At 50.3% G+C, this 15,635-nt stretch overlaps 1 protein-coding gene across 1 annotated transcript; it reads right to left on the bottom strand.

Moving 5' to 3' along the window:
* Positions 1-3,116: 3,116 nt before the first annotated feature.
* PIRT (phosphoinositide interacting regulator of transient receptor potential channels) lies at positions 3,117-14,823 on the bottom strand. Its single transcript, XM_039500464.1, has 2 exons — positions 14,693-14,823; positions 3,117-3,822 (listed from the first exon to the last, which is right to left on the bottom strand). The coding sequence occupies exon 2, from the start codon at positions 3,799-3,801 to the stop codon at positions 3,391-3,393; it is 411 nt and encodes a 136-aa protein (XP_039356398.1). The 5' UTR covers positions 3,802-3,822; positions 14,693-14,823; the 3' UTR covers positions 3,117-3,390.
* Between the last annotated feature and the right edge of the window lie 812 nt (positions 14,824-15,635).

Genomic DNA, 15,635 nt, shown 5'->3' with positions numbered 1-15,635 from the left:
CTCAGTCCCCTGCCCAAACAAAATGGGAAGCTGTGTTTGTGAGTGCAGAATGTCATGCCTTGTGACAGGGCTGCCCCCAACCCAATGTGATCTTCTAAGTGACACTCTAGTCTCTTCTCCAGCTTAAGATCCCTTCATTTCGTCAGCAGGGAACAAGCGCGTCAGCTTCTCAAGCAGCAGTCCTGCTCTGCGGCTGGGCCAGGGAAACGCAGGCTGTCCGCAGGGACTGGTGTCAGTTCTCATCACTCCATCGCCTTGTAATAATACCTGGCTCTTATATGGCACTTTTCACCAGCAGATCTCAAAAGCATGTCACAATCTTCACAGTATTTATCCTCCCAACCCCCTTGTGAGGTAGGGCAGGAGGGGAACTGAGGCACCGCGAGGCTGAGTATCTTGCCTAAGGTTGCACAAGGAAGTCTGTAGCAGAGAAGAGAATTGGATCTCAGCCTGCAAAGCCCTAGGCAGCACCCTAGTCACAGGATCCTCAATGGCATTATGACAACATGCAGCAGCTAAGGGTCTGCACCTCAGATTTTAAGGTCCGAAGGGAATGTTCGGATCACCAGGAGCGGCAGTAGTCTGATCACTTCTGATGTTTGAAACAAAATTGTTACACTTTGTGAAGATTAGAGGGGTTCTGCAAAACACAACCAACACCACACAGACTTTCCTTCCTCTTTCTCCTAAGGAATTCAACTTGCCACCCAGGCTGAATGGCTGCATTTGGCTCATAGAGGAGGATTCTGGTTGCAAAGACGAGCCAGACTGTGCCTTTTCCATTTGGTCTCTGACGAGTGTTGATCTACGTCAGAACTCATCCGGGGCTGTTACAATGCAACCTCACCAAAGCTAGAGGCGTCGGTGCATGGCCATGTCCTTACATGGGAAAAGGAGGGGTCTACATGCAGGTATTGGCTTACTCAGTGCTAAGAATGAGGCTATCGATTGTGGTCACTCAGCTCCCATTGACTTCAGTGGAGTCAACGGCAGCTCAGCTGCTTTGAAAATCAGGTTTCAGAGTAGCAGCCGTGTTAGTCTGTATCAGCAAAAAGAACAGGAGTCCTTGTGGCACCTTAGAGACTAACAAATTTATTTGAGCATAAGCTTTCATGGGCTACAGCCCACTTCATCGGACGCATACAATGGAACATACAGTAAGAAGATATTTATACATACAGAGAACATGAAAAGGTGGAAGTACCCATACCAACTGGAAGAAGCTAATTAATTAAGAGAAGCTATTATCAGCAGGATTTCAGGGGTGGGCTGAGCGTCTCCGCCAGCCCCCCTCTGGGGTTTCAGCTGCCAGCTCCTGCCAGCTGGGTTCTCAGCCCACTGCCAGCCTGGGTTCCTTCCCCCAGGCCAGCAGCGGGTGCTGAGTGGGACCTCGGCTGGCAAGGGGCCAGCAGCGGGAGCCCCAGAGCGGCGGTGGGCTGAGCAGCTCAGCCCGCCGCTGCTCTGGGGTTTCAGCTGCCGGCTCCTGCCAGCTGGGGTCTCAGCCCGCTGCCAGCCTTGGGGAAGGAACCCCAGGCCAGCAGCGGGCGCTGAGTGGGACCGGTGGTGGGAGCCTGGCTGGCAGGAGCCGGTGGTGGAAATCCCAGAGTGGCAACGGGCTGAGCGGCTCCGCCCGCTGCCGCTCTGGGATTTTGCTGGCCACCTCCTGTCAGCTGGGCTCACAGCCCGCTGCCAGCCTGGGGTTCCTTCCCCCAGGCCAGCAGCGGACGCTGAGTGGGACCCCGGCTGGCAGGACCCTGGCTGGCAAGGGGCCAGCAGCGGGAACCCCAGAGCGGCGGTGGGCTGAGTGGCTCACGTGCTGACCTCTGCTCTAAGGTGCCACAAGGACTCCTGTTCTTTTTGAAAATCAGGCAATTTATGTAGGTTCCTAACTACGAACTAGGCAACTATTTGTAAAAATCTTGTCCCTAGTATCCAAACCAATGCCAATTGCACAGTTGGATTTGCAGTTGGGATGCCGTATTTACATGGTTTTTTTTTAAACTAACTGGGGCCCACTGAAAAAAGGCAACTACAATATTAACCAAAAATATTTGGGAATGATTCCCGCCTTTGTAGGTAAATTTCCCAGGATACATCATTATTAACAATAGGAGTTCAATGGACTTGAGTTAAACAAGGCATCTCATTTACATTTGCTCTTGTGCCACCCAGGTGGAATGTTTGAGATTTCTGCTGTGCTGGAATCCATCATGACAGAGACAATCACCCCAAACCGAGATAAATATGCAGTTGGTGCAATACAGCCTTGCATCCAGAGACCCTGAGGAATGAAATTTCTTAAAGATAATCTGTAAAATTGAACAGAGAAATGCTACTTCTGATGCTCAGTTGCTCTTCAGCCTGGCAGTTTAGGTAGAAATAAATATCACCCCACACATCACCAGAAAGTTGTGAGTAAGCAACATATTGGAATGCCCTTTGAAGTAGCATTGCACACAAGCGCTCGTTTCATAGTGACAGTTATGAGATGAACTTCATACACATCCCCATCTAAGTCCTTTCATTCTCAGCTGTGGATCTTGCATGTGTATCGTTCTGGATGTATCCTCTGCGGTCCAATGCACAGTTGGCTAGAAAGAAATGATTCCATTTGCCCTTGCAGAGCATTCTGAGTGCACTGTCTCCTCCAAATCCCATTGACCTATCCTGGCGCTATGGATCATCTATAGCTGTAGTGTTGTGCTTGGTCATCTTAGCATGAGAGGGGTAGTAGCCATATGGCTATGGAAAACAATCCTAGCGTAGCCCTCTTTCCTCTATGAACACAGCACATCCTGAGCAGCGGAAATCCTTTTAGGCTATACCCTGTCAGACCTGTGACTCTTACTCACACAAGTAGTGGCATTCAAATCCATGGGACTGCTCCCGTGAGTAAGAGTCATCCACTTGAGTAAAGGTTTACATTTTCTAGTGAAATCCCATTCATAGAAATGTAGAGACTTGAGAGGTCATCAAGTCCAACCCCCTGGGCTGAGGCAGGCCAAGTACGCCTAGACCGTCCCAGACAGGGGTTCAGCAGTACAGGTGCCGGGGGTTGATGAATACAGTTCAAAGCTTTGTCCTCTATAAGACACGGTCAATGTTTGCAGGTTTGCTCAATATACAGTCAAGAGCAAAATCTAGGGCTTGGGCCTAACCTGCTTGTCCCAACGCCAGTATTCTGCCTCCTAGCACATGGTGTGAAATTTACTTGCCCACAGAGGACCTGCAGGGGGGTGAATTTCACCTATGGGGAGAGGAGAAGGTCAAAGTTGGGGATCCACTAGGCATGTCTGAGAGCAGGATCAGGCCCTCGTAATCTCATGGCAAATCCAGCCAGGCTGAAAGAGGCATTGCTGGCCACCTGCGAGTGCTGAGCCTGAGCAGGCCTCAGCGGTTAAAGAAGAATGACTTGATGTTCTGAAAGAAGCGTGACTTCTGCCTCTGCCGCTGCTTCTTCCGGATGACGGGGATCCAGACGAAGCCGCAAACCAGCAGCATCAGCCCCAGGGACAGGAAAGCCGGGCCGCACATTTTATAAACAACCACATTGGTCGTTATGAAACAGGACAGGCTGGTGATCACCACTCCAAAGAGAAAGATGGCGCCTCCCACAGACACCACCACGATGGGCTTGTGGTAGAGCTCCCACTTGTTCCTGGGCGCGTTGGTCCAGACGGACTCGCTCCTGGAGCTGATGCACAGCGTGCTGGCCGTGTTGCTAGTGATCAAATCCTTGGATTCAGGGGACTTTTCACTCCCGTCCAGGCTCTTGGGGTGGGTCTCCATGGTGCTGGGCATGGCAGGTCTGGGGGTTAATGCCTGAGAGGAACAGAAGAGGAAAACAGAGGGGATTAGCACTGCGGGGACTGAAATTCATTCACAAGGTCATGTTGTTTGGAGGCGTCACTGATTAGCTGGGGCCAAAGGCCACCCCGGAGCCAGAGCAGAGAGAGGCTCATGGGGTTACAGCCGAGAGAGGAGGGTATTGCTCCTGTGGGAACACTGCCGTTTAAAATACCCCAGCTGGGCCCATCGGGGGCCCAATTTTGCCCAGGCATTGAGCAGGCCCATAGGAACCCCCTACTCTGTGCCCCTGTGCATGGGGCTGGCACAGTCTGCTCCATGGCTCACAAGAACCCAGCTCCCATTGAGGCACCTCGGTGAAATGGCCAGTTTTCCAAGGGTGCTCAACACCCAGCAGCTCCCAGTGCTCTCGGTGGGAGCTGCTGGGCACTGAGCACTTTGGAAAATAGGGCCCATTTGCAGTCACCCCTAGGGCAAGGCTAACAGCACTAGCCAGCAGCCACTGCTCGGCCATAGAGCAGCCCGCAGAGCTGACCAGGTCCTGGGGCCAGCGTGTGCCACACTCTCAGAGCACGCAGCAAAGGGCTGGGAGGAGCAGAGCTTGGGAAGGCCTGGTGGCCTGTGTCTCCTTTCTCATACTCCACATTTCCACCTGGGCCCCTCTCTACTTACCCCAGAGTGAGAGAAGACCCCACTCATGAGACACAGGGACCCGGGGGCGGGGGGGTCCTTCCGCCCTGGGATCTGCTGCCGCGGGTCTTCGGGGCACTTCGGCGGTGGGTCTCGGAGGGTAAGGATCCCCCACCGCCGAATTGCCATGGAATATGCTCCAGGGGCCTGGGCCCCACGAGAGTTTTTCAGGGCCCCTGGAGCAAGTGAAGGACCCCGCTCCAGGGGCTCCGAAAAACTCTCATGGGGGACCATGCGGGGCCTGGGGCAAATTGCCCCATTTGCCCCACCCCAGACAGCCCTGCAGGGACCCCAAAGTGCTTCACCAGGGAAAGTGTCATTGTCCCCATTTAATTAATGGGGAAACTAAGGCACAGAGTGGGGTGATGGCTTGCCCAGCTCACCTGGAAACTCGGAGAGCGAGTTGGGAATCTGATGCACATGCCAAACTGCCCAGTCCAGTGCCCTACCTAGTGAGCCATGCTGACTCCTCCTAACTGCCATGGCTTCCACAGACATGCTTGCCCCCACAGGCCTTCTAACCCAGAATGCACTGGGGAATGCACTTGTGATCCGGAGCAGTTCATGACAGGCTTTCCCCAGCCAGCTCCCCCAATCCAGTCTGGTTTGTTGCTGGGATCTACCCTGTTCAACTCTCCCAAAAGCAGTGCCTTCCTCGGGCTAAATGCTCTAGGCTAGACAAGGCCACCTGGAGGCCACATGTAATGTTAGTTTAGGGAGGCAGTGTGTGGCCCAGCAGCTAGCATGGTAGGCTGGGACTCAGGACACATAGGTTGTATTTCTGGCTCTGCCTGAGGCCTGCTGGGTGACCTTGGGCATGTTGCTTACCCTATCCATGCCTCAGTTTCCTCATCTGTACAGTGGGGCTAATAATACTGGCCACCTTTACAAAGGGCTTTGAGCTCACTAGAAGAAAAGTGCTAGATCACGGCTAGGTGTTAATACGCAGCCTTTGATTTGCCACGAGGAGACTGAGACATTTCTGGGCTGGTGAGTGGTTTGTGCTCCCCGAAGTGCTGTTAGCTGCAGGATCTGCTCATGGATGTGGAAAGGCTCCGATTCTAAGTAATCCACAGCGTGAATTGCTCTCACTGGCATTGCTGGGGTCAGTGATGCTGCCTCCTCATGGGCCGCAGTGTTGCAGTTACTTTCTCACCAAATCAAGAAGGAAATCTATTTTCTCGGAAGCCCAGCAGCGTAATGCACAGAAGCCATTAGGATAAGAGGGAAAGTGGTGGGCTTTCTATAAACTGCTAATTCCACTGGGCTCCAATTGGTTGCTGGCTGTTGCTGAAACACAAAAAGCAGGCAGATTAACCCCTCAGGGCTCGCTGTCTGCCCTTCGGAAACTTCAGCCTGCTAGTATGCAGCAGACACCGCCAGATCCACCCACCATGACCTGCAGTCCAGAGAGCGGCAGATCGCGGATGCGTCTGGTGATTTCATTCATCAGTGTATGTGGAATAATTTCACCCGGAGCGCAGGCCTCGCGGCCATCACACCGGGGGCTGGATGACCCAGGAATGGCTGGGTGACACAGAGCAATACCAGGTGTCTGACTGTGGCCAGCCACCTATCCATCTAAGGTTCAGGGCTTTGTAATTCTCCTGCAAGAGCAGAGGGAAGACAGAGTACATAACATGTGCAGGGAAATGCTCTGCTTTAGGGGTCTCTTGTCGGTATCCATTTAAGGGGCAAACCCAGCACTCAGGACTCAGCAGGCATCCAAAGGAAGAAATGGCATTTAACTGCTTTGGGCCCAATCCTAAAGACTCAGGCTAGCCTCAGGCGTGCCAGTTACTCCAGTGCTTTCAATGGGCCGGTCGCATGTGTGAAGTGGAGCACCACCATAAGGCTTTGAGGGGTGGGCCCTTATTTGTTAGTACAGCCGCAGTTGTCATTTGCTCTGGGCCATATTTGTGATCCAGAGCAGTTAACTTTTGAAAACTCTTCAGTCCTCATTTGACATACGCAGGATGATTAGCCTCATCCGCATTCTTTGTTCATCTTTGGGGCTGCATAAAATTGCATCTCCTGCGTTTGGCTGGGTTGGGAGACATGGAAAACAGCCTTGTAAGTGCCCAGGGCTGGATTCTGAGCCCTGGAAAGTCCTTCCGGCCAGCTGTCAGTGAGATCAGAAGCAGCCTGGGACCTCAGAAAATTTCCCGTTGCGAGGAATCAATGAGGGAGCTGGTGCTGTGTAAATGGAGTGCAGTTAGAGAGGTTAACAAGCTGGCACAGCTGCTAAGAAAACCTGTGCGTATTCTGGTGTGATGGGCCAAATGGGGGAGCCAGTGCCCGATGCCAGTGGCTCCTAAGATTTCCCCCCTGCTCATGTGTTCAGTTTATTGTGAACAGCGTCCTCCCTGTTCTGGCCATGGTCACTTTCCTTCCAGTGCACCCCTTTGGAAAGGTGGAGGAATAATGCTGGGAACAATAGCTAGGATCCCCAATCAAGGGTCAGGACCCCACTGTGCTAGGGGCAGTACAGCCGAAGAATGAAGAAGACAGTCCCTGGTCCGAAAGCTCCCCATCTACATGCCAGACAGGATGTAACAGGTGGACAAAATAGACTGGAGAAAGGATGAGGAAACACAAAGAGAAAAAAGCAGAATCACAAAATGGATCATATCTCTACCTCGGAGTCTGAAAGAGGCTCCCAGATCTGATGCAAATAAGTGACTGTCCTGGATTCTCACAAGCCCCCACCCTCAGTACTTCATCCCCACTAGAGCTGGGTGACTAACCAGTCCCTGGCAGTTCAAAAAACAAAACTTGGTTCAACCCAAAGGGAAATAAAACATTTCAGTGAATCGAGAATCAACAAGAATTTAGCATCGTTTAAATTTCTGGGCACTTTTTTCACATAAAAGCAAAGGAAATAAAGGGTTAGATTCACAGAATGGAGGAGGAGTTGGTGATGATTACAGGATTAGCAAACATCTTACAGTGATGGACTCGGGGAACTCAATCTGTTTAGTTTAACAAACAGAAGGTTAAGGGGTGACTTGATCACCCTCTGTAAGCACCTGCCTGGGGAGTAAATATTTGATGATGGGCTCTCGGGCTAGCAGAGAAAGTCATGACACCTTTCAAGGGCTGGAAGTTGAAGATAGACAAATTCTGACTGGAAATAAGACCTACATTTTGACCGGGGAGAGTAATTAACCACTGGAACAATTTACCCAGGATTGTGGTGGATTCTCCATCACTGGCAATTTTTAAACCGAGACTGGGTGTTTTCCTTAAAGCTCTGCTCTGGGAATGATTGTGGGGCAGGCCTCTGGCCAGTCAGACCAGCTGACCCCAATGGTTCCTTCTGGCCCTGGGATCTCTGACCCGTATAACTGCCAGCCCAATAATTAGACTGCTGCCCTGCAGTGGGTTCAGTCCCTCCACTGCCTGCCATGGAAGAGGAATCTGAACTCGGGCCTTCTGTGTTACAAGAAGTGCCTCAGTCACTGGCCTATGGGATGGTCTGGGAAGAGTCTGCTGGTGAAGCTGTCCCGCTGTGCCTGTAATATTTGAATAGTCACTGGGGCAGGCAAAGCAGATGCTGATTCTATAGCACCGTGGCTAGGGCATGTGCTTGCACCAGGGGCCACCCCCAGGAGCGCCGGCAGCCTTTTTGGTGCCCGAGGCGGCGGAAGGTTCCACCCCCAAAACGGCGCCCACGACGGAGGCGGTGGAAGGTCCCGCCCCCGAAATACCATCGATGACCGTGGTGGCCAAACATCCGGCCGCCGCGGTCGCCGCCCCCCAAATGTCTAATGGATTGTGCCGGCCCTGGCCACCCCAGTTCAGCTCCCTTTATACTCCAGGCAAAGGAGGGAATTCATTGGTGTCTCCCAGACCCCATTTATGGGCCCAAACTATAGGGCTAGGGTGGGTGGAGGCGTGTGGACCCCCCTCAGGGTGTTGGAAATGGTGCTGACGTCCTAACAGTTGTTTTTGCAGAAAATATTCATATTCAGATTTGTCATATTTGCTAATAGTGCCGGGGCAATTAAATGGTATTTTCAGCAATTAAAAAATGTGTTCCAGCTGTAAATCCAGCCCCTCTCTTCTCAGCAGACTTCCCATAGCAGTCAATCAGGGCCACTGGAACTGTGTCCCTTCCAAATAACAACCCCTCGAGAGGGCTGAGTTGGGTGGGTGGGTGGGTGGCTTCAGGGGGCCCCTCCCTCCTGACGTAACCATCCTCCAGCTGAGGGGGAGTGACTTGCCCCGGCCGCACTGGGAGACAGTATTGGAGCTGGGAATGGATCCCCAGGGCCAGAACCGCTTTGCTGAGTGCACAGCGGGTGGAAGGCAGCGTGGTGCGTCCGAGACCAAGCTGGCTAGGGCCTCAGGCAGTGCCACAGCCACTCAGGATGGGCCAGAGTTGGTCAGGAGGGCTGGGAGCTGTGGAGAGCCCGAGGAGAAGCTGCTCAGGGGTTGGGTGAAGCAGGAAGTTTCCTGGTACTTGGCTGCGCTGAGCATGGCACAGGCCCCACAGCTGGGGTGCATGGCTCACAGCCCTGACTGGTGCTGCCATCTCAGCGCTGCAGGGCTCAATGCCCTGACAGGATGGCTGGTGCTAGTACCTCACGCTGTGCAGGGCAACCAGCTTTCCCCCCTTCTGGCCAGCCCCTGCTCTGCCCCTGAGTGCTCTGCAAACGAGCCTCTGGTGCCACAGCGTGACTCCTGGGCCTGGTTGCCCTGCACCAAAGGTGATGAGCCTGCTACAGCCTGGCTATCAGAGCCAGGACTTTTAGCTCAGGTAGCAGAGGGATGCGCACTGCAATCTAGAGGACCCAGGTTCAATACCCACTGTTGCTGACACGGGGACAGTTGCACCACTGCTGCTCTTAGAAAGGCCAATGCCCAAGACTGGAAAAGACCAGCAAGTCCCCAGCAGGAGCAACATTTTTCCAACCATTGCCCACTCTGCCTGCCCCTAGAGATAGGGCCTCTTCCAGGTCTTCCCCAGCCTAGCGCCACTCTCCAGGAGTCACACATGTCACATCCCCGACTCCAGCACCCCAGCAAGGTGCCTGGCCACCGGCAAGAGCCCTTAGCAGTTTGTGAAGAAATACCCATGGCATCATTCTCCTCTCACTGCTGTGCTGCGTGGGACTCTGGGAAGGTCAATTATTTTGTGTAGGAAATTCCCAACATGTCCTGGTTTGTCTACGTTTCCTGAGAGATGTTTTTGAGGTTTTTTTTTGTTCCCTTCCACCAGTTGCTAAGAAACGGAAATCAGATTTGGCTTCTGACTGCCAGGAAATCTAGAGATTCTCAGTAATAAAAAAAAACCCAGTAAACAAATGGAGAGCTGGTAAAAGTGGGAAAATCCTTTTCAACAATACGTATTTTGCTCCAATCTTCATTTCAAAGCTACCGGATCCCAAGTTATTACTCTGAACACAGGAGCAACAGGATGAAATTCTCTGGTCTGGGTTATGCAGGTCACATTAGATGGTCTAATGGTCCATTCTGGCCTTGGAATCTGTGAATCTTGGAATCTCTCAATTAACCATCTGGATTTACAGGCGTCTTTCTGGTGGATGGAAAGGAGGAATCTATACAGTGTGACATGCGTGTGATCATAAAGAGAAGGTGTGTGATATCAAACTGCTCTGGAATGGCAGCTCTCCAGCCTATGGAGACACACCTCACTGTATCCCCTGGATTCTCTGCCCTTTTCATGCGTGTAAAAGTTTTCAATAAAAAGTTATGGTGACAGTTAACAAACAATGCCATTGCAGCTGGGCATGATTCCTATTGTTCCTTAACATGTTTTCAATAGCCTCATCAGGGGCTCGTTCACCTGCACATCGACCAATGTGATATATGCCATCATGTGCCACCAATGCCCCTCTCCCCTGTACATTGGCCAAACCGGACAGTCTCTACGCAAAAGAATAAATGGACACAAATCAGATGTCAAGAATTATAACATTCAAAAACCAGTCGGAGAACACTTCAGCCTCCCTGGTCACTCAATTACAGACCTCAAAGTCACAATTCTTCAACAAAAAAACTTCAAAACCAGACTCCAATGAGAAACTGCAGAACTGGAATTAATTTGCACACTGGACACCATTAAATTAGGCTTGAATAAAGACTGGGAGAGAATGGGTCATTACACAAAGTAAAAACTATTTCCCCATGCTAATTTTTCCCCCTACTGTTACTCACACCTTCTTGTCAACTGTTTGAAATGGGCCGTCCTGATTATCACTTCAAAAGTTTTTTTTCTCCTGCTGATAATAGCCCACTTTAATTGATTAGTCTTGTTAGAGTTAGTATGGCAACTCCCATTTTCATGTTCTCTGTGTATATATATCTTCCTACTGTATGCGTCTGATGAAGTGGGTTTTAGCCCACCAAAGCTTATGCCCAAATAAATTTGTTAGTCTGTGAGGTGCCACAAGTACTCCTCATTCTTTTTTTAATAGATCTTGGAGCCCTGGGGAAACTGCAGAAAATTGGGAGAAAACTAATGTGTCAATTTTTAAAAAGATTAGTGGGATGACCCCAGTATTTAGAGATCTCTCAGCCTAACATTGATCCCAGGCAAGATAATGAAGCTGCTGAGACAGGAGTTGAGAAATAAAGAATTAAAGGAGGGGAAGTTAATTAATGCAAATCAACATGGGTTTATAGAAAATAGATCCTGTCAAACTAACTTGGTATCTGGTTTTGATGAGATTACAAGTTTGGTTGATAAGGAAATAGTGTTGACATGATAGCCTGAGATGTCTGTAAGGTATTTGATGTGGTACCACACGACATCTTGATTAAAAAAAAACCTAGAATGATATAAAAATAACCTGGCACACATTAAACGGATTAAAAGTTTGCTAACTGATAGGTCTCAAAATGTAACCGTAAATGGGGAATCATCACTGAGTGGGTGTGTTTCCAGTCAGGTCCAGCCAGTATCAGTTTTTGGCCATACATTTACGTTGACATTTTTATCAATGACCTGGAAGAAACCATAAAATCATCACCGATAAAGTTTGCAGATGACACAAAAATTGGGTGAGTGGCAAATAATAAAGAGGGCAGGTCACTGATACAGAGAGACCTGGATTGCTTGGTAAACTGGGTGCAGCCAGGCAGAATGCACTTTCATACAGTTACATGTTAAAGTATTCATCTAGGAAGGAAGATAGGCCGTACTTACAGAATGAGGTACTCTATCCTTGGAAGCAGGGACTCTGAAGAAGATTTGGGTTCATGGTGGACACTCAGCTGAACATGAGCTCTTAGTGTGATACTGTGGCCAAAAGGGCTAATGCGATTCTGGGATGCATAAACAGCAGAATCTCAGGAAGAGTTGAGCGGTTATTTTACCTCTGTATTTGGTAATGCTGTAAATGCTGCTAGAATCCTGTGTCTGGTTCTGGTGCCCACAATTCAAGAAGGATGTTGATAAATTGGAAGGAGTCAGAGAAGAGCCATGAGAATGATTAGAGGATTAGAAAACCTGCCTGGATTTAAGGAGCTCAATCTTATTTAGCTTAACAAAGAGAAGGTTAAGAGGTGACTTGATCTTAGTCTATAAGTATCTGCATGGGGAGCAGGGGCGGCTCTAGATATTTCGCCGCCCCAAGCACGGTGGCATGCCACAGGGGGTGCTCTGCCGGTCGCCGGTCCCGCAGCTCCGGTGGACCTCCCGCAGGCGTGCCTGCGGAGGGTCCGCTGGTCCCGCGGCTTCGGTGGAGCCGCGGGACCAGCGGACTCTCTGCAGGCACGCCTGCGGGAGGTCCATCGGAGCCGCGGGACCAGCGGACCCTCTGCAGGCATGCCGCCAAAGGGACCCTGCATTCAAATGGGAGCTGCAGACCCTGAGCCTTAATCTTACACCATCCTCACACTAAGACACACTAGTGCTAGATACAACTGGGTCAGAGTCACCTCTTGCCAGAGAGTTAGGCATTACTCACAGCCCTATTGTAAGAGTTTAAATGGTACACCAAATTTGTGTTGACCTGCTGTATGGTGGGTGAAAATCAGCTAGATATGAAGATAATCAATCAGCGAGCTGCGCTGTATTTCTGAAAACCCTATTACCTCTGACCGGCAGAGCGCCCCCTGCGGCATGCCGCCCCAAGCACGTGCTGGGGCCTGGAGCCGCCCCGATGGGGAGCAAATGTTTAATAATGGGCTCTTCAGTCTAGTGAGAAAGGTCTGACATGATCCAATGCTGGAAGCTGAAGGTAAACAAATTGAGACTGGAAATAACATTTTTAACAGTGACAGTAATTAACCACTGGAACAATTTACCAAGAGTCATGGTGCACCCTCCATCACTGACAATTTTCCAGTCAGGACTGGGTGTGTTTCTAAACGCTTTGCTCTAGGAATTTCTTGGGGGCAGTTCTCTGCCAGGGCTATAAAGGAGGTCTGCCTAGATGATCACAGTGGTCCCTTCTGGCCTTGGAATCTTTGAATCTCTTTGGGTTGTTGGCGACATCAAGGAATTTACCATAATTAATTCCCCCACCCTGGTTTTAGGAGTTTAGAGCCACTGTCATAGTGACTCTGTTTGTGTTTGGGCTTTCTATAGTCCCTTCACCACACAATCGAAGCGCTAGTGCAGGGGTAGGCAACCTATGGCACACATACCGAAGGCGGCATGTGAGCTGATTTTCAGTGGCACTGATTTTCAGTGGGTCCTGGCCACCGGTCGGGGGGTTCTGCATTTTAATTTAATTTTAAATGAAGCTTCTTAAACATTTTAAAAACCTTATTTACTTTTCATACAACAATAGTTTAATTATATATTATAGACTTATAGAAAGAGAACTTCTAAAAACGTCAAAATGTATTACTGGCACACGAAACCTTAAATTAGAGTGAATACATGAAGACTTGGCACAGCACTTCTGAAAGGCTGCGCTAGTGAATGACACAGAAACTGGCTTGTCCCCTTCTCTTTGTGCCAGAGGTGACACGATCCCAAGCTGGGTGAAATGAAATGTACAGACAAGGTGCTGGGACCCCCACCTTCATCCACTCCAGTGAGCAGGTACATCAGAGAGGTGGCCACACATGGAGCAACAGGTTTGTTTTACCTTCAAGTGCAGCAGAACTTAAAGGAGCAAGCCAACCAGTCACTGACCTGCACTGCTGCTGAAACTGACTGGGAATAAAGCATCTGGGTGAAGAGCCACAGAGTGCATCTAATTATTGAAGGAATGAAGGTTTTAAAAAGGGAACTCACCACAGATGGTCCCGGCACGTGGGCACATTACTCTCAGAGACAAGGGAACCGGCTACATTAACTGTCTCCTCTACGCTCAGCGGGCAATCCAACGGCCAGCCCTCCCATTAGTGCCCCCCGGAGCATCCCAGGATTATCGAGCTTTGCATCACTTTGTGTTGATCTTTTAAGGGCATGATTCTGCAGTCCAGCCCAGGCAAAGCTCTCGCAGACTTCAGGGGGAGCTTTGCCTGCATAAGGCATGCAGGATGGAGCCCTTCGAAAGCAGTTCAGCACATTAAACCAACCACCCCGCCCCTCTGCTACTCCCCATGTGCGACAAGGTCTCTGATGTGGTGTGTGCTTGGGACGATGTCCCCAGACACAGGCTATTTAGACTCCAAAACTCTGGCTACAGATGCAGAAATAGGGGAAACGTACGGTATGAAGGGTTTTAAGCTGCCCAGGAGTTGTTCAATGGAAGATGGGGGGCCAGATTCTGATCTCCATTACACTGATGTAAATTCAAGTCACTCTTTTGAGAGCCACACAGAATTACTCTGCTGGTGTAACTGATGGATCTGTCTGGCCCTGTGGACTGGATCCTGTGATTGCAGGTTTTTAGCATCCTCTAGAATCAGAGATAGTTTAGAGGGTCCCAGCTACTCACCCAGTGTCACCTGCCCATTGAGCATCAGATCTGGGACCATTTGAATGTCCCTTTTCAGTGCTTACTTTGCAAAATACAAGTTCCTCCTCTCCAGAGACAAGAAACTCCCCAGCCCCCGAGTGTGAGGTTCAGTGATCCTCAGTTCCAACATGCATCCCCACCACATCCACAGAACTCCACAATCCCAACCCGCAGCCCCTTCCTATTCATGGTGCTCCTCAATCACCACCCATAACCCTTTCTTATTCACACTGTCCCTCCATCCTGACTTGCAACCTCCTCTTATTCATGGTGCTCCTAAATCCCAATAGTAAAAGATTCCTACTTACATGGCTAGCAGCTCAGGACTGGCTCCTCTGTCCCACACATGGATGGAAATTGGAGTAAGTGGGTGTTATGATCTTCCAGCTCTGGCTAACCGTGCCCCACCCCCAACATTGTCTACAGGCCTGTGTTGAGTGCTTAATAACCAACAGAGCATACTCCAGCGCTGATGAGCTCACCAGCTATCAGCGAATGGCTTAACTCTTCCTTTCCCTGCCTCCAGTCCTTGAGAGCACGGGATTGGTTCCAGCGCAGCTTCTGGTGATTTAATATAATGCCAGGCCTCAGCAGTGAGTCTAACTACATTGCAGGGGAGGAACTGTGGTCAGTGGGTAGAGAGGCGAACAGGGCAGCAGAACTCCTGGGTTCAGTGGCTGATTTAGTGTCTGAGACCTTCAGCAAATCACTGAAACCTTTCTGGGCCTCAACTTCCCATCTCTAGAATGGGGACACTGCACAGGGAGCTGCAGTTAACGTCTGGAAAGGGATTGGAGATCTGTGACTGGCGGGCACCACGGATTACAAGATAGGAACCCTCAGTGATTCATTCTTATGCCTACACGGCTGCAGGGCTGGGGTGGCTCAGACACTCTGCCTTTCTCCTCCATGGACCCAGGGTCACATTTTGATACCAGTTATCCCAGTGTGAATCTAGAGTGACTCCACTCATTTCAGTAGACTGAATCCAGATTTGCATTTTAGGCAGTGCGATCAGAATATGCTCCCTGGGTCCAGCATCCTTGCTCTGATTGTCCCAGCTCAGTCCCAATGGATGGTTGTTAGTTTGGCACAGTCAGCAATGTCTACCCAGCCAAAGCCAGCACTGAGATGCTGTGTGCACTGGTTTTGTCTCCCTTCCAATACTACATGGCTATTCTGGTTATCCAGATAAAGGTCCAATCCCTAAATGAATCTTGCTAAATTCTTGGCCTCAATGATATCATGTGG

Source organism: Mauremys reevesii, linkage group 15 (assembly GCF_016161935.1).
Source record: "Mauremys reevesii isolate NIE-2019 linkage group 15, ASM1616193v1, whole genome shotgun sequence".
Lineage (NCBI taxonomy): Eukaryota > Metazoa > Chordata > Testudines > Geoemydidae > Mauremys > Mauremys reevesii.
The sequence above is the reverse complement of the archived record's forward strand: the minus strand, read 5'-3'. Positions and strand labels throughout refer to the sequence as shown.

Coding starts and splice junctions, on each gene's coding strand:
- PIRT (XM_039500464.1), bottom strand. CDS start 3,801: ATGCCCAGCACCATGGAGACCCACCCCAAGAGCCTGGACGGGAGTGAA.